Genomic DNA, 23,161 nt, shown 5'->3' on the forward strand with positions numbered 1-23,161 from the left:
ATTTCCACTACCTGCGTCTGACGAAGTGGGTATTCACCCACGAAAGCTCACGCTCCAAAACCTCTGTTAGTCTATAAGGTGCCACAGGATTCTCTGCTGCTTTCACAGATCCAGACTAACACGGCTACCCCTCTGATAAGTGAAAGCAGAGTTGCTTTTGCCTGCCCTGAGTGATCGCTTCTCGGCTCCTTAGAGCTTAGATCAAGCATAAGTAGTCTCTCGGCCTGTTAAAGGCTGTGATCAAGTGTCAAGATGTGTTTGGTTTTTTGGCCCCGAGATGAAAGCCTTGTCTGTGTCTCCTGGACCGTGATGTACAAACATTATCTACTAAGTTATATCTGCTCTTATCAGTTTAATATCTGACTGAGTCTGACACATTAGAATAGTCACTGCTGCAGAGTGCTTCCTGTTTGCCAGTTCTACCTACACAAGCTCAGACATTACCCACCCCCAGGACACCCCGGTTGGCCCAGTGTTACCTCGATCACCCGGTTGCTGCGGATTTTCTCCTCCAGCTCAGCAAATGATTTGGAGAAAAACGGCGGCCTCCCAAACAGCGCCTCTGGGGAGGTGGAAAGAAACACCGTGGGTCAGTCCTTTCAGTACAGAATGAGGGGAGCGGCTGCTGCCTTATTCAGAGAGACAGAGCAAACATACAGCTCAGACTTGGGGTCATCTGATGAAGGGAGATGGGGAGAGGGGAATCACTGAAGTTCTGAAGATCCCAAAGGCTGTTTCTGATGGCAAAAGTTGAAGGCAATCTCAGAACGACTTTTGGATTAAGGGTGGTTTTATGGCTCAGGCACTGGACTGGGTCTCAAGAGACCTGGTTTAGTTCCTGGTTCTACCACAGTCTCCCTTCTATGTGATTTGGGCAAGTTATTTAGGCCTAGATCCTCAAAGGTATTTAGGTTCTTAACTTCTAGAGCCCTGCATTGATACAAAATTTGGATCCACATCCAATCCACCCTCCACAAACATGGTCCGCAGATATACAGCAGAGATCCGCAGATTCGCAGGGCTCTACTAACTTCCATTGTAATCAGTGAAAACCTTTGAGGATCTGAGCCTTTGTCTCTTTGCGTCTCAGTTCCCCATCTGTAGTACGGAAGTAATAGCACTTCCCTATCTCCTAAGGGGAAAATTCATCAGTGTTTGTGCGACAAACGCACACCATAGAGACAGCTACACAGAGAATGGGAAGACCCCAGATCAAGTACTAGATGTCTGTTTCAGTGAGATTTTCAGCTCTGACCCATGAGATCCAGACTTTGGGGGGATTATTCAGACTGAAACTTCCGATCTCCTGGGATTTGCCTAGCCCTGAGTACCGGGTATGTAACAGCAATACTAGTTGATCCATGGCTCCAGCAAGTCCTGCTGTAACGGACAGGCAGCTAGAAGGCAAAGGCTGAAGAATCTCACCTATGCAAACAGAGACTGACCCCTTCACCCACCAGCCCAAAGGCGGGGGCACCTACCGTAAAGAATGACCCCCACGGACCACAGGTCCACGCGGGCGTCATACTGCCCTTGGCACACCATCTCAGGGGCCATGTAGAGCGGGGATCCCCTGAGCACATGCTTCTCGTCCCACGGAGACATGTACTGCGCAAAGCCAAAATCTGCGGAGAGCAGAAAGAGCAGGAAGGGGGACGGCCAAGGAGACGCAACAAGACACATTAGAACAAGCTCACTAGGGGCAGGATGGACGGCTCAGGGGGCTGGTAATGGGATATGGAGCCTTTCACCCAGTTCAAATCCAGCCCAGGTCCAGAGTCACTCAAAGTTATTACCACCCAATGGCCAGAGTGGAATGAGTTGGCAGGTCTCAGTTCAGCTACACAGGACAGTAACCACGGGGTGCCTTGCCGGCAAAGAATCCAGGGGCCAAATGGAAGCCAGAGACTGAACTCCCCTCAGCACATGGGCGGGGGACTGCGTGTGAGGAAGCCAGCACGCTGCCACCCATGCTCGGTGGAGAGTGGACATGGCAGAACCCGCAAACAGGGTTTTCCCTTTACTGGAGGGGGAAGCCGAGGGCTCTGGCCCATTCTCCGTGGAGATCCAGAGACCTCCCTTCTCCTTAAATCCACCCACCTCCACCCACCAGGCTCCCCATTACAGCCATCAGCTAAGAGGGTGCCGACCTGCCAGCTTGAGATGAGGATTCTCCACAGAGCTGAGGAGAATGTTCTGAGGCTTCAGGTCCAGGTGGGAGATATTCCTGTCATGAAGGAACTTCAGGGCACATGCTGGCAGGACAAACAGACCCAGTGTGACATGGGAGGGACATCAGAGCATCATTTCCACCCCAATCTGTGGCCCTCCCCCCATCTGCAAGACTCCACTTTCTTCAGTGGCTCCATGAGACCAGTCACTTCTGTTCCTTCTTACCCCGCTTTCCCGCCCGACCCTGATCCAAATGTTCCCTGCTTCCCCATTGCATTAGGGACCCCAGGGCAATTGTCACAAAAGCAGAGGCGTTCACTTCAGTGTCCTGTCGAAATGCCAGCTCCAGGCAACTCTAGTCAGTTTGAAAAAGCTGCTGCACCTGGGAAGCAGTGAAAGGCTCAGGCAATTACCCGCCTCCAAGGACGAGGGTTCTGCAGCCAAGGACTGGTGGGAGAGGTGGGGTCAGGGGTTCCCTCACCCATTTGCTGCAGAAAGAGCCGTGCCACCTTCTCTGGGAGTATCTTCCGCGTCCGGATGAAATGGGACAGATCCCCCCCCGCGCAGAACTCCATGATGAGGTAGATGTTCTCACTGTCCCACTGCAAGACACACGCAGAATCTGTCATGCTGATGGATGCTGGGTTATCTCGTATCCAAATGTGACATAACAGGGATGGGAAGCGGGGAAAACCAACCTGTAACTCCTAGGTGGGGGTACCAGGCATTAGCCTGTCTGACTCCTGCTTTTTCAGGGCTGCAGGCAGGGGCCTAGCTTCATACACAGACACACACACCCCAGGGAAGCCAGTGGGGTTGCACTGGGCTTGTGTATGTGGCTCAACCACAAGCTTGCCCAGGTGCCTCCTGTCAACCAGTCCATGGAAGCGGCAGGGCAGTTGGCTCAGGAGGCCCCTTGCTCCAACACTTCAATCTTGAGGTGCCAACCTTCACAGTTCCCAGAGGGTGCTTGGCCCCCACTTTCCCCACTTCCCCCAAGCTCCCAACCTGCTTCTTCCTGCCCCCACTCTGTCTCTTCCTGCCCCACCCCGTTCTGCTCCCTCCCCCTTCCTCTTCCTACCCTCCCCCCCGCACTTCCTGAACAGCTGATCGCAGCGGGCAGGAGGCACTGGGAGAGAGGGGAAAAAGCTGATCCATGGGGCTGCAGGTGGGTGCTGAGCACCCACTATTTTTTTTCTGTGGGCGCTCCAGCCCCGGAGCAACCGCAGAGTCGGCACCTATGCTTCAGTCACACACACACCCATTAAGCCCCCAAGCTGGCCCTCCAAGTCCTCAAGTCTGGAGAGACCCGCTAGCCAGCCCTCAGCAACCCCCACATCTCCTACGAAGCCCCAGTCAGCCCTGGCACTGCTGCTCTTCACCTGGAAGTCCTTCAGCTCCACGATGTGTGGGTGGCGGACGGTCTTCAGGATCTCGATCTCTGTCAGCAAGTTCTCCACCGACGCCCGGTTCAGGCTCTTCTTGTTCACGCACTTGATGGCCACCACTTCCCGGGCATTCTTCTGGAAAGGGAATGGAAACAATATAGGCTTTCTGCATGACCTTGGCCAGGTCACTGAGGGGCTGTCTACACCACATTATAAATACAGGTCTGTAGGACATGGGCTTGTGGACTCATTGTTTTCAAGCCCACACTTGAGTGTCCACACTGCACTGTAAATTGCGTTTACAGTTGCTGGACCTGGGTCTCACAGCCGTGCTAACACACCCGCCATACTGCACTATGGAGACCTTCTGACTGAGATGTGCGGCTTGAGCTGCACCCACACTGCAAAATGACAGGGCGTGGACCCGAATCACAGTGGGACTTGGGCTCTGATCCACGCCCCCAGCAGGGGGTTGGACCCGGATCCTGAGTGCTTGCTGACTTGAGTCAGACTAATGTGTGTGTGGATGAAAGTGGGGTTTGGGCTCAGACTGAGGCAGAGCCTGGCTTAGCGTGCAGTGGACATAACCTTAGCGTCTCTGGGCCTCAATGTCCCCATCTGAACAATAGGTATAATCGCTCTGCCCGACCCCACAGGGGTGTGTGAGAATAAATACATTAGCGAGTGTGAGGTGCACAGGTACTGCAGGAATGGGACCATGTAGGACCTAAGTGATTCAATCCCACATCAGTCATCCACACCTCCTGAGTCAATCATATCACATGGCACCTGCACAACCCAGAGGAGCCTTGGCTCAGCCGCCCCTCAGCAACCATGGACAGTGCAGTGCTGGGGGCAGGGGTGGGGGATGATGGAGAAGGGGCAGGATTCAAGGCACTGCCTGGTTTAGAAATACAGCCTCCAAGAATGGGGCACGATGGGGCTCTTGACCAGGAAACCTCATAGGGAAGGAAAGCCCCTGTCCCCACAGAAACGACAGTATGGGGCAGCAAAATGGAAACACCTCCCCGTAGGATGTGAGTGTCACGCCAGGCAGGCATTCCTCTAAGGGGAATCATTATCCATAATGTTCTGTCCCTCTAGAGCCTCTTCCCCACGCAGCTCTCACAGGGCATCGCAGACAATAACGATACACACAGCCTCCCTTGGAGAGTATCATCATCTGCTTTTCACAAATGGGGAAACTGAGGCACAGGGCGAGGCTTTGCCCAAAGTCACCCACAAGAGTCAGGGACTGAAGGAGCAGCCTCGCTCTAGCTAGCTCCCTGCCAGGGTGAAAGTGCTTCAGCTCCGTGCCAGGGAATGGGTTTGCACTGGCAGACCAGCTGTCGGGCTGCGGAGAGAGTTCTGGTCAGGCCCCCATGGCAGAGCCAGAGAGGCTCCCTTGGGAGACACGGCCTCTTAGCGGGGGCTATTTAAAGCTTGCTCCCACTCGTGCCCTTCCTCTCTCCACCCCCCAAGAACCCCCTCTGGCTGTGCCCATCTCCCAGCCCATCCCCCTCTGGCTGCGCCCAGCAGCCCCATTACCTTCCTGTAGGCTTTGTAAACAGTAGCATAGGTGCCACTGCCCAGCCTCTCGGTCAGGATGAACTCATCCAGGCGTGGCGGTGCCCAGCCAGCCCCTGCCATCCCGCCTGCCCCATGCACAGCCCCCGGAGGCAGGGCCCCAGCCCCTCCTGGAGCACAGAGCCCCTGCACACTGAGCGAAAGCTGATCCCCTCCCAGGGAGGGACATGCAGAAGCAGGCAGCTCACTTCCTGGTTCTCTTAAAGGGACCTGACAGCACAGACCAGAGACAGGCTCCCAGGGAGCCCTCTGCCCTGCTCCCAGCGGCAGCTACAGCGACTGCAACGGGACATGAGAGCTCTTAGCAACAGGGTCCTGCAGCATTCTCTGGGCAGGGCTTGAAATTTCACAGCTGGCAGTGATGACTAGCCACCCCCGAAGCAATCACAAATCCTGAATCTGGCATGGGACAGCTTGCAGGATCAGGACCTGAGGGCCCAGTTTTGCCCATGGGCCCCTTTAACTCATGCGTTGAAGTCAATGGGACAATTTATGTAATCTGCATCATTGTTTGCAGGGTTAGGGAATAACTGACAAGGGGCAGGAGTGAAACTGACCAGACACAGGGCTGGCACATGCACAATGTAAACTGGAAAAGAGGGAAATCTCCATATAATCTCTTGCAGTTGCAGTGAATTTAGGCTTTATTTGTAACAGCAGCAAGTAAAACATTCTCATTTTGCCTTGGCAGTTAAATGGACTGACATATTCAAAGACCTGAGCTTTACATATTTAAATATGTTAGATAGGATGACCAGATGTCCCAATTTTATAGGGACAGTCCCAATTTTGGGGTCTTTTTCTTATATAGGCTCCTATTACCCCTCACCCAATTTTTCACATTTGCTGTCTGGTCACCCTAATGTTAGATGCCAACCTGGCAACCTACCTACCCACACACTTCGAAAAATCCATTTTTTTAAAATCATGCCCCATTTCTATGTATATAGCGTCCTGTAAACACCACCCCAGCACTCTCTTATTAAAGCCCTCCCACCCAAACCCTGGACCTAAAACAGACAAGTGTCCTTAGACTAGACTGAGAGGAAATTGTGTCTGTGACAGTGCATCAGGAGCAGGCAGAGAAGGGTTGTTAGGGGACAAGGAGGGATTCTGCTGAAATATTTTTGAAATATTAGGTAACCACTGGTTTCCCCACTGTTGCCTGACAGCTTGCCCACCTCTCATCTCCACCATTAACTAAGTGCAAAGCACCACTTATAGCGAGCTGACTAGAAAGTGGTAAGGTTAGTCATAACCAAGTCATTTAAAAGCCAGGAAGTGTCACCTCCTTAAAGTGGGATTAGTGCTGGACCCAAGACATAGTGCCGCAATCAGGGGCGGCTCTCTGTTTTTTGCCGCCCCAAGCACAGCAGTCAGGCAGCCTTCAGCGGCATGCCTGTGGGCGGTCCACAGTCACTCGGATTCAGCAGCATTTCAGTGGGTGATCTGCCAGTCCCGCGGCTTTGGCGTATCTGCACTGCTGCCTGGAGCCACCCCTGGCTGCGATGAAACAGGAGGGGCATGAAAGCAATGAGAGCTGGTTACACTGGTACCGTTGGCAAGGAGGGCACACAATGCATCAAGCCATGGTATTTGCTCCTTTCTCTCAGCACCCCACCTGTGCATCTGCCTTTCCTTCAGAAAGGTGCCGTCTTCTCCACTCAGTCCTGTTGGGTGGGTAGCACCTTCCAGTCTCACATGCACACCATAGAGCACTTCATTCTTCGGTGGCAAGTCAGCAATAGGTCCTTCCTTCCGAGAAGGACTGAGGGACTCCCCCTCAAATTGCCGCTGAAGAGCCGGATGCGCTGCCCCTCTCCATTAGCCGCCCCAAGCACCTGATTGCTGCGCTGGTGCCTGGAGCCAGCCCTGGGAACATGGAGCTCACATACCACAGTTGGCGAAGCCCTGCTCTGGAGAGCTTTGGCCATTATGGCAGAAACAGCACATCTACTCAGTGCAGCAGCACATTTCTTCAGGAGCAGAGCCACTAGATCTGTTTTCATCGGAACCGTGTTTGTCCATGCAATTTTGATTAAACTGAATTTTTTCACAAATCTGTATCAATTGACAGTACTTTGTTCAGAAAAAAACAAAAGTTTCGAAATTGTCAAAATGTCCCATGTTGGTGTTTCAGAACAAAAAGTTGATTGATCTTTTTAATCAATTTTTTTTGACTCAAACAAAAAAATTGAATTGACCCAAAATGACAATTTTGCATTTTCACTTCATGATGCATTTCAGAAATGTTGGCTTTTCATTCCGTATTGGGATGAGAAACATTGCCTCAACATGTTTTGTCGGATGGAAAACATCACTCCAGCCACCATCCTACCCACTTATACCTTTTGCTCTTACATTAAGAGGGTAGCCTTGTGCATCTGAGGTGGTTAATGTGACAGAAATGTTACACAGTGAACCCAAGTCACATCAATCAGAGCCACGTTTTGGTCATCATTAATTAGGCCAGAATTGCTTGAAACATGGGGCATCAGATCAGAGAGGCTCAGGAGATACCATGCGGTGAAGCTGAAGTGAAGGGAGCACAATCTGGGCTTGTCTACACATAACAGTTTACTGAAATAGCTATCTTGGAATTATTTTGGTATAAGCACCCCTGTGAGCACTGACACAAGTTTTTCCTGAGACTTGTTAAGACAGGAATTAACTCAGGGAAATCCTGGGGTTTGTGTAACACAGGTCAGGCTAGATGACAATGGTCCCTTTCTGGTCGTAATCTATGAATACCAAAATTACAGGGTTTATGCTACAAATAACTACTCCAGATAATTTGTATTAATGTAGCACCCAGCAGCCCTACTCACAGACCAGAAACCCCTTGTGCTAGGGGCTGTACATACAGAACAATCATTCTGGAGTAGTTATTCTGATAATTTTCCAAGTGTAGACAAACCCGTGGTTTTATTGTCCTGACAGTGGACTTGGCTTCCACAAACGTGGTAAACCCTGAAGCAGAGCCAGTCTCAGGCTGTAGTGTTCTGCACATGTGGACAGAGTGGGAGGAGGGCTTCATTTGCAATGGATCCCTGACACCACTGTGCTCTCTGGAAGCCAGCTCAGTAACATTTCCACTTCAATTCTCACCACCTCACCGGTGCACCAGAGAGGTGTGCACTCAAAATGTACAGCACTGATAGCAACATGCTTCAGATGAATCTTCTTATGTCTCTCCTTTGAGCTAGCCTTGGACTTCTGTGGCTAACGTATGAAATAGACGTGTGTAATCACTACTAGTTGAAACATAAGAACAGATCTATTGGCTCAGACCAAAGGTCCATCTAGCCCCCTATCCTGTCTGCTGACAGTGGCCAATGGCAGGGGCCCTAGAGGGAATGAGCAGAACAGGTATCAAGCGATTCATCGCATCCCCTATTCCCAGCTTCTGGCAAACAGAGGCTAGGGACAACATCTCCGTCCATCCTGGCTAATAGCCATTGATGGATCTATCCTCCATGAACTTACCTAGTTCTTTTTTTGAACCATTAATCTTGGGCTTCACAACATCCTCTGGCAAAGAGTTCCACAGGTTGACTGTGCATTGTGTGAAGAAATACTTCTGTTTGTTTTAAACCTGCTGCCTATTAAGTTCATTTGATGACCCCTAGTTCTTGTGTTATGAGTAAACACCACTTGCTTATTTACCTTCTTCACATCAGTCATGATTTTATAGACCTCAATCATATCCCTCTTAGTTGTCTCTTTTCCAAGTTAAAAAGTTCCAGTCTTATTAATCTCGCCTCATATGGGAGCCATTCCAAACCAGCAGATTCCCAGAAAGGTTGAGGGGTTAGGTTTTTTTTGTTTTTTATTTAAGCACAAAAGTGTGACTTGACATATACATTTTTACATGAAAAGATTAGAGAGGGAAATACATCAGAAAGGGGGGATTTTAAAGTCTAATTTTTCCATTGTCATGTACATTCAAAAGAGTGAGAGGCTAGAGGAAACCTCACCAGGTGCACTGGATCAGCTCAAACAGACCTGGTCTGCCATTACGCTGGAAGGGGGCTGGTTAATGACAACCCAGTTACTATTTCCATATCACACACATCGTGGAAACTAACCCCTCCTTTGTTCACATGAAGGTATCAAGCACTGTGCTTCTCCCAGTTTTTCCCCTGCCCTTCATCTTCCTCAGAGCCCACAAACCAAACGGACTTGGCCCTAATCTAATAGAGATTAATTAACTATGTTTTGATTGGTTAACCAGATCAAATATGGATGTAAGCAAACCCCCAAGGGTCCCAATTCCACAGTAGACTGCCCCCTTCTGCCCCAACTCCACTCAATCCCTCTGCAGAAAGGGCAAAATTCTCAACAGACCAGGTGTCACGGGCACCAATGACAGCGACAGAAGGGAGCAAACATCTCAGGGTGCTGGAGGCTGGTGTTTTTCTCCTTTCTAGACTGACTGAATAATGACTTCGAACACACTTCAGACTAGGAGCTGCCAGATGCACTCAGCAAGCCCGGAAGAGTTTCTGTAGCCTCTGAAGAGAGCAGCATCAAAGCTGAGTCTGGGGAGGAGTTTCCGCATTGCATAGCCACACCGATGCCGCAATCTGTTATAAGCAATTTGTACATGATCACACCAATATTTTCAGGGCGTTTGCCCCCTTTCCCAGAGATCCTGGATTTCTTCAGTGCACAGGAGCGTTCCTGCTTTCTCCCTCCTAATCCCTTTTCAACCTGCTGGTGGAGACATGACCCTCCTCACACTTTTTCCTGTTAGAAAAGGGGCTTGTGAGACCAGGATACTAAAGATTCAACACCCAACAAAATGGGGAGGAGAGAAAGCAGATGGTGAAGAGTGGGTACTTTTTTCACTGCAAAAGTCACAAATCTAAAGAAAGCGCAGATTCTCCGTGCCCCCGCCCCGTCTCAAGGGCTCTTAGGAGTGCACCTCAGGAACTAACCAGTTGCTCAAGGTCAAACACAGAAAACTCTTGTCACCAAAAACCAGACAAATGGACTCAAAATCCAGCAACACACAATCCTCAGCAAAAGAGAGGTGCGATCTTAAGGGAGGCAGAGTAGGGGGGTGGTTATCTTCTGAGCAGGAGCATGCAATCCAGATAAGGGGGTGTTGCTGGACGCATGAGCCACCGAGAGGGTTTTGCACAGACATGGGTTTCAAAAAGGAACATGCTGCAACCAAGACTCCTCTCTCTTGAGAAACCTATGAATTCCTCCTGGAATCCCAAAGCTCTGTGGGATGATCCTCTCAAATGTGGAGAGCAAGCTGGCAGGGAAGAGGAAGGGCCAGCTTCAGGTATATGTAGTGTTCTGAACCTGGCACCCCACTCCCCAGGGGCTGAGCAAGCTGTATAAAATCTCGAGCACTTCCTCTCAAAACTGGTTTGCTGGCTCAATTACACCCCACCCACCCCCCATGTCCTAAACCCCATGGGACACATACCCAACCCTGCAGAGTTCCCCATGAAGCCGCTGGTCTCTCAAAGGCTGCTACAGTGGCTGGTGAGGTACAGAGATTATTCCCCCCCCCTCCCCCCCCCCACACAAGATTTAAGGCTATGGTGAAGGCTGCACTCCATTAATTAACCCTCCATGCATCTCCTACAGGAATAAGATTCCATAATACAATCTTGGGTAGGACCCTCACCCCAAGGTGAGAAACAACAGAAGCGGGCGGGAGATCTGCACCATGATGGGATGGCAAAGGGCAGTTTCCCAACAGCACCCTTTATGCCAAATGTTAACCAGACCCCACGGGAGCCAGGCAGTAAGAGGTCAAGAACTAATTAGCACAGATGTTTCAAACAAAGGGCAGCTTCCGCCCTTATTAATACCCACCTCATGTAAGTTACAAAATAAATCCTTCAACGCAAAACCCAATGGAAGAGTTGCTAAAAAGTGATGAGATTCCTCCCTCTATCACAGGAGCACGGGCAAGCAGGAAAAGTAGTAAAAATGTCAAAGCTGTCCTGGATAAGGAGAGCTATATTTGATTTAAGAGAATATTTCCCTAGCCTCCCACCCCAGAGCAAGGGAAGAACTAGTTGCCAGAGAGGCAGACAAGCTGAAGCTACAAAGACCTCTTCTCATCTCCGCAGCCGGCGTCATGGAGTTAGCACGGTGACTGTGGAAAGTGCATCTTAAGATCAGGTTGTGATGAAAAAGGAACGGGAAGGGGGCACGGTGGTGGCACCCATGGGAAGGGCTAGTTTCCCCGGAAAGCACCCTGTGCAGCTGAAGCAGCCGCCCCTGCCGCTGCATTCTGGAAGTTCCTGTTGGTGAGGATGCCTTGGGAGAACTCTTCCTGGGCCCTTTGGAAACTGGCTCCTGTCCGGCGATACAGAGAGTGCACCTGAGAAAGGAGAGAGAGAGAGAATGAATCTGTCAGCCAAAAGACTCTCCCTTTCACCCCAACACCACCTCTCTACGGGATTCTCCAGGACCTCCGGCCGCTGACAGAACCTCAGGACAGCACACAGGAAGCTAGCAAATCCCTCTCCGGCTAGTTCCATAGATAGCTAGCCTAGCAGGCACAAAGGGATGCCACCAGCAAAAACAGGGGGTGGCAGCTAAATCAATCCAGCACGAGCTGTGAAAGATTGAGGAGGAGAAGCTCTTCACACATTACAAGTTAGAGCCCTCAACTCAGCAGAGGATGAATAACCAGGGACCTCCATGCAACTGAAGGATGGCGTGTAAGACTGACCCATGAACACTGTCAAACAAGAGACCTGGGTATGATGGTACTTGGTGTCACAGAGGCGGACATCATCCCAGGAGTCATTTAGGACTCAAGGAGGAGGCAACTATGGAATTCACTCACCCCTTCCACCCCTTACCTCCAAGATTCCCCTATTGCCTTTGATATCTGGCAAACATTCATACAGATACTGCAGGAGGAAGGCAGGTGGGGCATGTTTGGAGCAAAGCTGGGACAGCAGGAGGTAAATGTGTTTCCCAGACAGCAGGCTGTAGAGGGAGGGAAATGGTTCGTGGCTGCAGGAGGCAAACCATTGTATAGTTTAAATGGGCACCATGTGGTGGTGATGGTTTTGAAGTATTGGCAGAAGAATGTAAGAATTATTTTCCCAGGTCAGCCCAGTGTCCTGTCTCCAAAACTGGCCAGGACCACATGCTTCGGGGAAAGGTCCAAGAAGCTTCTTGATGGATAATTATGGAATAACATGCCCATAACTGATGGGCTAGGAAGAAGCTAACAAGTGGTGCATTCCCCAAAGCGGGAAGATTCACAGCCCTTATATATTTTAGTGTAACTGTCGCTGTTTTCACGATCCATGTAAGTGTTTGATCTTTTCTGAAATTCTATTTAGCTCTTGGCCTCATTGAGCTCTTGGGACAGTGAACAGGTCAATTATGCACTGGATAAAAGTGTGATCAGAGAGAGATGAGATTTCTGTTCTCTAGCCCATTCATTGATTTGTCTACCTCTACCACACATCCCTTCTTTAGACTAACCAGTCCCTATCTTTTCACTGACTCTTGGTACGGAAGTCTCTTGCATAGCTGTAATCTCTCTCACTCCCCTCTCACCTCGCTGTACAGAGCCAAGCACAGTACCTGAAGGCCAGGCTGGATCATCTACCTCATTCACAGAGTGGCAGGATCCTGCCGATGTTCTTTTCTGTCCTATGCTTTATGCATCAGGGCATCGTTTGCTTTTTTGACTGAGTTCAGGCCTTCAGTGACCCATCCCCAATGAAGACCAAGCTTCCCCATGTGGTTACAATTAATCTAGAACCCAACAATGTCTAAGACCAATTCATGCAATTCCTGGCAGTTTCACTTCCCTGCATTTGTCAATGCTGAATTTTATCTGCCCTCATGCTGCCCAGTCTCCTACTGTGTCTGGTCCCTTTGAACTTCCTGACAATCTGTTCTAGTCTCAATTAACCTAAATAGCATCTGCAAATCTTGACACCTTACTACTTTCCCCTGCTTTTCTAGATATTAAATGCTGGTCTTGTGGGGGTCTCCCCTCCCTGTAACCTTTTGCTGTATAGAAAACAGACCACCTATTCTCTTTTCAGTCTCTTATCTAGTTTCCCATCCACGTGATTACTTATGTTTCCATCACAGCTTCTTGTAAGGGACTTTGTACAAATCCAGGAGGAGGAACAGGAAAACATGCTTTCCAAAAGCTCTTGACAAACTTGCTACTTTCATCCTTCCTTCGACACTAAGCTGGTTACTAACCACAAAACTCTAGAGGAGACTATGATTCAATACCTGGAAATCCTTTGCTACTGGTGATGAACTGCCCTAGGATGCAGGATTTAAGTTGGAGCTGCTCTTGTCTTTCAGTAACTTACCCGCTTTAGGAGGAAGAGTGAGAGGACAGCACACAGTGTGAAGAATGCGGCCACCACCATCATGATTATGGACACAGCCCAGTTTCCTCGTGTCTCGTCCAGAGCTGCAATCCAACCACTGTAAGAAAGAGGGCTCATCACATGAAGAGTACCAGGTATACACAGGGACAAGAGAATAGACAAGACTCTGGGAGAGCTGTAGGTTACTCAGGTTATTTGATGACAATAGGACTGAGGCACCACAGAGGACATGCAGCCAAGTGGAGCTGCTGCAGGAATATCAGACCACAGGAAAAGCTCCTTACTGGATTTAGTCTCATGCAGGAAGTTACCCATTCTAGATGCTAGGCTAGCTTTGAAAACGATCACTAAGGTGCCTTCCCACTCCCTTGTACAGTTCCCTCCTCACAGTGCAGTATGGGTATATCTATACAGCAATGTAAGCCTCCGGTTAGTAGGACTCGAGTCAGCTGACCCGTGTCAGGGAACCCTGGGCTTCAGTGTCTACACTGCATTTTCACCCTAGGTTAAGGATTTTCAGACCCGTGCTCAAACTAGGGCTCTGGCATCTACACTGCAGTACATGGACCCGAGTCACAGTAACACTATCCCAGGGTGCCTAGCCCCCGACTCCCTATGTTGACATTCTAGCCCTAGGAAGGTGGTGTATTGTGGGAAAACTCTACTGCCCACCCTGTTTCCTAATTGTGGTGTTGCTATTGATGGGTCTCAGTTGCCCAGAAGGAGCACAAGTACATCAGCTCATAATCAGCTCCTCTCAGTAGAATGACTGCAGTGTGAGAAGGGTTTATACTGAACTACCACTGAATCTAAGAAGTGGGCTCTAGGCTGAGTCACAGTGGTGGGAAAATCCCCAGGTGCCCCTGTTCTGAGGATAATTAGGACATCAGGCTCCAGGCCTGTCAAACTATTAAACTGAAACTTTGCAATTCTTAATGTTTAAAGTGAGCTGTTCAATAAAGGTGTTGCTGGTTGGTTGTTTTTTTATTTGTTTTGAAGTTTGAAATAAAATGTAGATTTCAGAGGAAAAACATGCCTGTCCTGCCCTGCCTGGCTGCTGCTGGCTATAGAGCAGTGAAGTGCATCCCTAGGGCTTGGAGTGCAATGTGCTCCAGCAGCCCTGGGGATCCCTTATCCCTATCCCCGCTGTGCCCAGAAGGCAGGGATAAGGGATCCCTGGGGGGAAGTTTGGGAGCTGGCTCCCACTCACTGCATTCACAATGCATGCAGCCCCTGCACATAGCCCTAGGGAGGGCGGAGAGGCCTGGGAGCAAGGGACAGAGAGCACAGGGGGACCAAGCAGCTGCCTGCACAGAGGGGAGTGGTAGAGCTCCTGGCTCAGCATGGCTGTGGGCGTGGGGAGGATGACCTCCAACATCCTGGCAGCTGGGAGCTGCCACCCACTTGTCAGCTTTGCTCCCTGCTCCTGGCAATCTCTGTGCACCAGTGAGGAGCCGTAGCAGAATCAAGGAGCACACTCAGCCAGGCAGTAATGGCGCTTCCGACTGCTGTGCCGGCTCCCTGCACTGCCACTCCTCTGCTGCTGGGAAATCTGGGATGTGTATGGAGGACTTCTGGGACAAGTCAAGATGGGGCTGCATACGCACAGGAAAGCACTAGGGCTCAGACCCTAGGTCCCAGCTTAACATGGGCTCAGATCCTCCAGCCCTGCAGTCCTGGGACCCTAGGTCCAAGCCCTAAATTAGCACATTTGGTGTGTGGACGCAAGGGGGGTTAGGCTTGAGCCTGGGTTTACACTGCTGTGTAGACATACTCTAAAAGTAAATGCAATGTGGAACACGCACAATGGTTGCTAGCTGGAGAAGAATGGGCAAAACCACCATGGACTTGGGAAAGGAGGAGAATCACAGGGCCATGGTCACAAAAAGGTACAAAATCCAACTCCAGAGAGTTAACGTTATGGGACTTGAGGCCCAGAATGCAGCTGGTGCACTCGTTTCTAGCAATTCTGACTCACTCATTTTCAGAAGCAGCCTCTCTGACACGTACACAGAGCATTATGCTAACGGGGCCTGCCTCAGATATCCTCTGCATATGGTTAGAGCCCCCACACTAGTCTGGCTCTGCTGTCACGCATGAATCAAAGCACTTGGGACCTTCAAAAATACCTGAAAAGCCTTTATGGATAAAGCATTCTTGTTAACTTCTACTCGCCAGCTTATCATAATGGGAAAGAACAAGCAAGTAGATTTCTAGCCTGGGCCAGTATTTTCATGAGAGTCTTGCAAGGCTGGGGAAATATTTGTGAGGAGTGGAAGAAACAAAGAAAACAGGATGAAGAAGCACAGCGCAAGAGCTGGATAAAAAGCAACTTAGTAGATGCCAGTTCCTGAGATTAACCCTAGAGTTCCTTACGGCCATATCCCTGATAAAGTGCAAAGGGGTAGGACTATCAAAACACCTAGCTAGAATCCAGAGTTATCTATTTGGACAAAAACCCTCCTCTCAGCATTAGAAAAGGGGCATTTAATTTCAACTGCTAAATAAACTGGATCATCTTTTGCCAAAGATGGCTGAGAAGCAATTGGCGAGAAGGAAATATCTGACGTGTTTCATTAGCGGTGTATTTTCTACTGTGTTTAACTAGCACTAAACACAAATCACACTATTTAGACACTGATAAAATACTGTGTGCTTGGGAGCAGCCTTCTCTACAGATTAGTGTGTTCTTGGGAACCAGAGTGCTCGCCCAAGTCAGACTGAAAATGGAGCTCTGATTGTGACTCAAAAGGCAGTGACAGGGTCAAAGACCCAGAAGAGAGAAGGATGACTTTCCCCAGGAGCCATTCTCCAGGCTGTGGGCAAAAATAGACTGTGGTTTCACTGCAGTTGTTACCTGAAGGTGCCCCCACAACTAAACACCCAGCTGTGACTTCTTCACATGCATAATGTGAAGAATAGTGTGTGTGTGTGAGGGGGGAAGCTGGAATAAAAAAAACCCACTTCTGTCTCAGTTGAATTTGCAGCCAACACACTAAGAATCATAGAATATCAGGGTTGGAAGGGACCTCAGGAGGTCATCTAGCCCAACCCCCTGGTCAAAGCAGGACCAATCCCCAACTAAATCATCCCAGCCAGGGCTTTGTCAAGCCTGACCTTAAAAAACCTAAGGAAGGAGATTCCACCGCTCCCTAGGTAACCCATTCCAGTGTTTACCCACTCTTCTAATGAAAAGTTTTTCCTAATATCCAATCTAAACTCCCCCCACTGCAACTTGAGCATTACTCCTTTTTCTGTCTCTGCTACCACTGAGAACAGTCTAGATCCATCTTCTTGGAACCCCCTTTCAGGTAGTTGAAAAGCACTATCAATCCCCCTTATTCTTCTCTTCTGCAGACTAAGAATCCCAGTTCCCTCAGCCTCTCCTCATAAATCATGTGCTCCAGTCCCTCTATCATTTTTGCTGCTCTCCACTGGCTCTTTCTCAATTTTTCCACATCCTTCTTGTAGCGTGGGCCCAAAACTGGGACAACAGAATCCAGATGTAGCCTCACCAATGTTGAATAGAGGGAATTGATTACATCCTCCATCTGCTAGCAATGCCCTTACTTACACAGCCCAAAATGCCGTTAGCTTTCTTGGCAACAAGGGCACACTGTCAACTCATATCCAGCTTATCATCCATTGTAACCCCTAGGTCCTTTTCTGCAGAACTGCTGCCTAGCCATTAGGTCCCTAGTCTGTAGCAGTGCATGGAATTCTTCCATCCGAAGTGCAGGACTCTGCACGTGTCCTTGTTGAACCTCATTAGATTTCTTTTGACCCAATCTTCTAACTTCTCTAGGTCCCTCTGTATCATATCCCTACCCTTCAGCGTATCTACCACTCCTCCCAGCCTAGTGTAGTCTGCAAATTTGCTGAGGGTGCAGTCCACACCATCCTCCAGATCATTAATGAAGATACTGAACAAAATCGGCCCCAGGACTGGCCTGTAGTTCCCTGGATCCTCCTCCTTCCCTTTTTTAAAGATGGGCACTACATTAGCCCTTCTCTCATTTTACAGGGGATCAAAACTGCAAACGGATTCTGGTACCGTCTTTAGATCATTGGCACATACTGATCTGTAGATCATCATCTCCACCAGAGCAGGCTACGTGGCTTTTTAGAGAGAGTAGCCAGGCAAGATCTTCATTGAAGATGTGGCACCAAATAGGCACAGAAAGACATGAATAGGGAATGTGGCGGAGAACGGCACCCAGCTGAACTCTGCAGAAGCCGTGTACCAGGAGAGAAATGGAAGAGGACAGACAGCTTTAAGAACAAAAAGCACAAAACAGAAACTCTTCAAACAATTGCAGTCCTGTTGAGAAGGTGCCAGTTCAGGGCTGCATTGCACATACAGTAAGTATGCTTACCTGTCCCCCCAGCCAGGAATGCCGACTGCCTGGATGATGTAGATTGCAATTTGGCAGAAAAAGACAAAGAAGAACACAAAGAAGCTGAAGGAGCTGTCAGACCTGCAAGGTGAGAGACGGGGTAAGTGAAATCCAGGAATCCCCAGGACAGACGCACAATACAAATCACAAAAGCGTTTTGTAAATAAACAGGCAACAATTGCAACGAACCCTTCTCAGGCTGAAGATTGCATGAGGGGTAGGGATTGCGGAACCAAGAGGAAGCCATGCAGCAAGAGCATTATCAAACACAGTGGCTGCAACATCCACTCACTCATTCTGTATGGTATGTATGATGGTAAACCCCCTTCCTCAATACTTGTTATACAACCAGGCTGCTTTACTGGGCTACTACTGTCAAGAATTTTCTGAACATGAACATAACTATGACCAAATAATCAGCTAGGGTTTGGACACTGGATAGATGTTAATGTCTCCTTGACAGGCATTTCCCAGTTACATTAGAGGTTTCTACTGTATCTAATATGGCACATTTAGCCGCAGTCAGATGATCTTTCACTACATCCATCTCGACAGATTGTAGATTTTAAGGTGAGAAGGGACCATTAAGATTATCCAGTCTAAGCTCAGAGTGAGCACAAGAAGATCAATCTCTCTTCCACACCACCAGCACATACCCGCAACTTCCAATCTGTAAGGGAGGTTTTGGTCTATCTAACCTACTGAAGACTTGGAAAATCCCCCAAGCAAACACATTATGATCAGATTAAACAGCATTTCCTCCCAGTAATGGCTGCATCCCTATTAAACTGAAAAATGGTACTTGCCTGAAAGCCTTGTAGATGGGTCGATACCAACAGAGGAAAGCACAAGGGGTGAACAAAATAAACCACAGAATCGAGAGACCAAAGTCTACTCCTCTTTCTGTTTTGTCGGTGAACCATGCCAGGCAAGCAAGCAGGTTTAGAAGCAGGGTAACTGAGTGAACTGTTCAGGATGGGAGAAAGAAAGGAAACAGATTAGCAATCTCTAAGAAAATCCACAAAGTGCCAAAGCATCACTGCCCTCTCACGGACCACAGTGCACAACATTGTCGATAGAAACTAGGTAGCCCGTGAGCCATAGTTTCAGCATTTCCCTTCCCCATCGAGGGCCATCTGCATGGAAAGGTGGATCTTACTGTAAGAGTCCATCTGATATTACTCCTTATTGCTCTAGCCCAGGGGTCGGCTACCATTCAGAAGTGCTGTGCCGAGTCTTCATTTATTCACTCTGATTTAAGGTGTCATGTGCCAGTCATACATTTTAACATTTTTAGGTCTCTTTCTATGCGTCTATAATATATAAAGTAAATAAGGCTTTTAAAATGTTTAAGAAGCTTCATTTAAAACTAAATTAAAATGCAGAGCCTCCTGGAACCATGGCCAGGACTTGGGCAGTGTGAGTGCCACCGAAAATCAGCTTGCGTGCCGCCTTCGGCACCCGTGCCATAGGCTGCCTACTGCTGCTCTAGCCTAAAGTCTTAATTCTTCTTAACTGGTTGCTGGGGATGTGATTACAACATTGCACATGACTACGATTTTAGGTGGACAGGCTGATAAACACCAAGTGTGGAGCACAGCTTGGGTTCCCTGATGCATTAAAGTGAAACACATCCACCAACCTTTCAGAAGGGACCATTATGATTATATAGTCCTACATAGCACAGGCCATAGAATTTCATCTAGAAATACCTGCATTAAGCCCAATAACGTGGGGTTGAACTAGAGACTTTTTTAGATCTGTCTTTAAAAAACAGAGGACCAGGAGTTTACAGCCACAAAGGATACCTACAGATGACTTCAGCATCAATAGCTACTATGGAAAAGTCAGCATTTGATAGAAAGCCTCTTAAGAAAGAACCATTCCAAATTTTCCTTCGAGCCCAACACTATTTCCCCAACTGTGCCAGTTATAGGTGCTTACTCACACATCCACAAATAATACAGCATCTTGCATATTCGCTGGTAATCAGCTGGGATGTCTGCAGAGAAGTCCTGATAGAAACACGGCTTGATGGGACACTTCTTGGGAAAGCGTGGCCAATTGTTCTGTCTCGCTATAAAAGGAAACAAGGAGAGATCCCTCAAGAGAGTTCCCTTGTTCGACAGACTCACTAAAGCACGCTAATCCACAAGCAAGCAGACAATAGTCAGTACCTATTAAGACTTGACCCTTGGAAGATGATGTAGCAACCAGACCATGGCAAGAAATTTGATTGAATAGTTTGAGCCTTAGAAGTGGACTGCATTAGGGGCTTCACTCATGGATGTATAAGCACTGCTAGGAACCAGTGAAATGGGTCAGGTGTTGTTTTAGAGGCTTCTGATACAATGGGGGTTGGTCTGAGACTGTGGGACAAACTCCCGCAGGGACAAAGGTCCATCACAAACCTCACCATCTTCCACTCCAAGTGCGGAGCGCACTTCTTGGAACTGCCTTCTTCAACACATGTAGCAGGAAGTACACACAAAACCTCCCTACTAGAATCTAAACACTACGATACACTACACACACAATTCTCGTCCTTAGCCACACGTGACAGATGTCACCCACTTTGCTTAGAGTGCTACTGGAAGATACTCAGGTGAGACTATACCAAATTACGTTAAAAAACTCCAATAAAAGAACATTAAGGCTGCAAAGTCAAACATCCGAGTTAGGAATTGTCAGAATTAAGATTACTTGTGCAACCTTAATTTGGCATTCTTGCGTGTATGCATTACAATAGTCTTTAATAACATGATCACATACTATTTTCCCCCTGCCTTGTTCAGTGAATGGGTATTTAATATTACTTTGTGTTGTCCTCATTCAATGTGTGGCTATCACAATAATTTATCTGCACAACACCCCTGTGAGAAAAGGTGGTGGCATTATTTCCATTTTATAGTTTGGAAAATGAGGCAGAGAGATTAAGGCCAAACTTGTCAAAAGCGTCCAATAATTTAAGGCGCCTAATGTGAGATACCTAGGGCCTGATTTCCCAGAGTACTTAGGGGCATCACGCATCACGCAATTAAAAAAGATTCATCACACTGTTAAACAATAATAGAATAGCCAAAAATATTTAAATAAGTGATGTTTTCTATATTTTCAAATACATTGATTTCAATTACACCACAGAATACAAAGTGTACAGTGTTCATTTTATATTTAATTACAAATATTTGCACTGTAAAAAAGTATTTTTCAATTCACCTAATTTAAGTACTGTAGAGTGCAATCTCTTGACCATGAAAGTTGAGCTTACAAATGTAGAATTATATACAAAAAATAACTACATTCAAAAATAAAACAATGTAAAATTTTAGAACAAGTCCACTCAGTCCTACTTCAGCCAATCGCTCAGACAAACAAGCTTGGTTTATTTGCAGGAGATAGTGCTGCTCACGTCTTGTTCACAATGTCACCTGAAAGTGAGAATAAGCATTCACATGGCATTTTGTAGCTGGCATCACAAGATATTTATGTGCCAGATGCGCTAAAGATTAATATGTCCCTTCATGCTTCAACAATCTTTCCAAAATATATACGTCCATGCTGACGACGGGTTCTACTCGATAACGATCCAAAGCAGAGAGGACCGACGCATGTTCATTTTCATCATCTGAGTGAGATGCCACCAGCAGAAAGCTGATTCTTTTTTTGTGGTTCGGGTTCTGTGGTTTCCACATCGGAGTGTTGAGCTTTGAAGACATCTGAAAGCATTCTCCACACCTTGTCCCTCTCAGATTTTGGAAGGGACTTCAGATCCTTAAACCTTGGGTCAAGTGCTGTATCTATCCTTAGAAATCTCACATTGGTACCTTCTTTGCGTTTTGTCAAATCTGCTGTGAAAGTGTTCTTAAAATGAACATGTGCTGGGTCATCATCTGAGATTGATAGAACATGAAATATATGGCAGAATGCAGGTAAAATAGAACAGGAGACATACAATTCTCCCCCAAGGTGTTCAGTCACAAATTTAATTAACATTATTTTTTTAACAATCATCATCAGCAGGGAAGCATGTCCTCTAGAACGGTGGCCAAAGCATGAAGGGGCATACAAATGTTTAGTATATTTGGCATGTAAATTCTTTGCAACGCCGGTTACAAAAGTGCCATGCGAACACTTATTCTCACTTTCACGTGACAACGTAAATAAGAAGCAGTCAGCAGTATTTCCCATAAATGTAAACAAACTTGTTTGTCTTAGCAATTAGCTGAACAAGAAGTAGGACTGAGTGGACTTGTAGGCTCTAAAGTTTTACATAACTGCACTCAAAAACAAAATGTAACAAAAAAAATCTACTGTGAAAGTTTCACAGTAAAGAGATTGCACTACAGTACGTGTATGAGGTGAACTGAAAAGTATTATTTCTTTTATCATTTTTATAGTGCAAATATTTGTAATAAAAAAATAATATAAAGTAAGCACTGTATACTTTGTATTCTGTTCTAGGTTTCTTCTTCAGGGTTTTGTTCGTTTTTCTTGGCCAAAACTATTCACCGAGTTTGCAAATAGTTTTGGTGCCCCGAAAAATGCATTTTTCAAGGAATTGACTGCTTACCACAAAAATTTCACCCAGTTCTATAGTGTGTCCAAACCACAATTCCAGCTGGTTTCAGTTGCAGTTGTGAGTGCTCAGCACTTCTGTAAATCTGGCTCTAGGTGTCTCATGTTGTGCATCCAGAAAGTTGAGGAGCACACAATTAGTGGCCTACTGTGGAAAGCGGTTTAAGTGACTTGACAAGCATCACACAGGAAATCTGTGGCAGAGGCAGGGATACAAGCCATTTCTCCACAGTGGTATTCTATTTCCTTATCAATAGGACCACCTCTCCTCTCCTGCGATAGTCTGCCTCATTCACTATATGTACACAGTGTAGTTGTAGTCGTGTTGGTCCCAGGATATGAGACACACAAGGGGGGGTGAAGTAATATGTTTTACTGGACCAACTTCTGTTGGTGAGAGAGAGCTCTGTAGCTCAAAAGCTTGTCTATCTCAACAACAGAAATTGATCCAATAAAAGATATTACCTCACCCACCTTGCCTCTATCATTTACTACACACATTCTAATTTCTACAACAAATAAGGCAGGTGTCCCACAGACAACGGTCTCCTTCATTACACACAACCCTGCTGCATTTCCAGGGCACCATCCATCCTATACAGTGAAAGAGGCAGAGGTCCCATGGGAAAAAAATAATATGTGATTATGTAACTAAAGACTATCAGTGTGTATGCACAAGGGGGCTGAA

At 47.6% G+C, this 23,161-nt stretch overlaps 2 protein-coding genes across 4 annotated transcripts in view; both read right to left on the bottom strand.

The window, feature by feature from the left end:
• ULK3 (unc-51 like kinase 3) overlaps positions 1 to 5,343 on the bottom strand; it is a 26,771-nt gene extending 21,428 nt beyond the window's left edge. Inside the window, exons 1-6 of one of the 3 annotated variants that reach the window (XM_032799793.2) lie at positions 5,109 to 5,343; positions 3,555 to 3,695; positions 2,654 to 2,774; positions 2,151 to 2,255; positions 1,482 to 1,625; positions 480 to 562 (exon numbers count right to left, since the gene is read on the bottom strand). In XM_032799793.2, the coding sequence (XP_032655684.1) occupies positions 480 to 562; positions 1,482 to 1,625; positions 2,151 to 2,255; positions 2,654 to 2,774; positions 3,555 to 3,695; positions 5,109 to 5,210 (696 nt within the window). In that variant the 5' untranslated portion in view covers positions 5,211 to 5,343. The remainder of the gene's footprint in view (positions 1 to 479; positions 563 to 1,481; positions 1,626 to 2,150; positions 2,256 to 2,653; positions 2,775 to 3,554; positions 3,696 to 5,108) is intronic. The other 2 variants (XM_032799794.2, XM_032799795.2) reach the window with 2 other exon arrangements.
• A 3,615-nt stretch (positions 5,344 to 8,958) lies between these two features.
• Positions 8,959 to 23,161, bottom strand: part of SCAMP2 (secretory carrier membrane protein 2) — a 30,166-nt gene continuing 15,963 nt past the window's right edge. The window contains exons 5-9 of the mRNA XM_032799778.2: positions 19,844 to 19,972; positions 18,702 to 18,861; positions 17,875 to 17,976; positions 13,478 to 13,595; positions 8,959 to 11,499 (exon numbers count right to left, since the gene is read on the bottom strand). Of these exons, the coding sequence (XP_032655669.1) occupies positions 11,353 to 11,499; positions 13,478 to 13,595; positions 17,875 to 17,976; positions 18,702 to 18,861; positions 19,844 to 19,972 (656 nt within the window). The 3' untranslated portion in view covers positions 8,959 to 11,352. The remainder of the gene's footprint in view (positions 11,500 to 13,477; positions 13,596 to 17,874; positions 17,977 to 18,701; positions 18,862 to 19,843; positions 19,973 to 23,161) is intronic.

Source organism: Chelonoidis abingdonii, chromosome 9, assembly GCF_003597395.2.
Source record: "Chelonoidis abingdonii isolate Lonesome George chromosome 9, CheloAbing_2.0, whole genome shotgun sequence".
NCBI classification, from domain to species: Eukaryota; Metazoa; Chordata; order Testudines; family Testudinidae; genus Chelonoidis; species Chelonoidis abingdonii.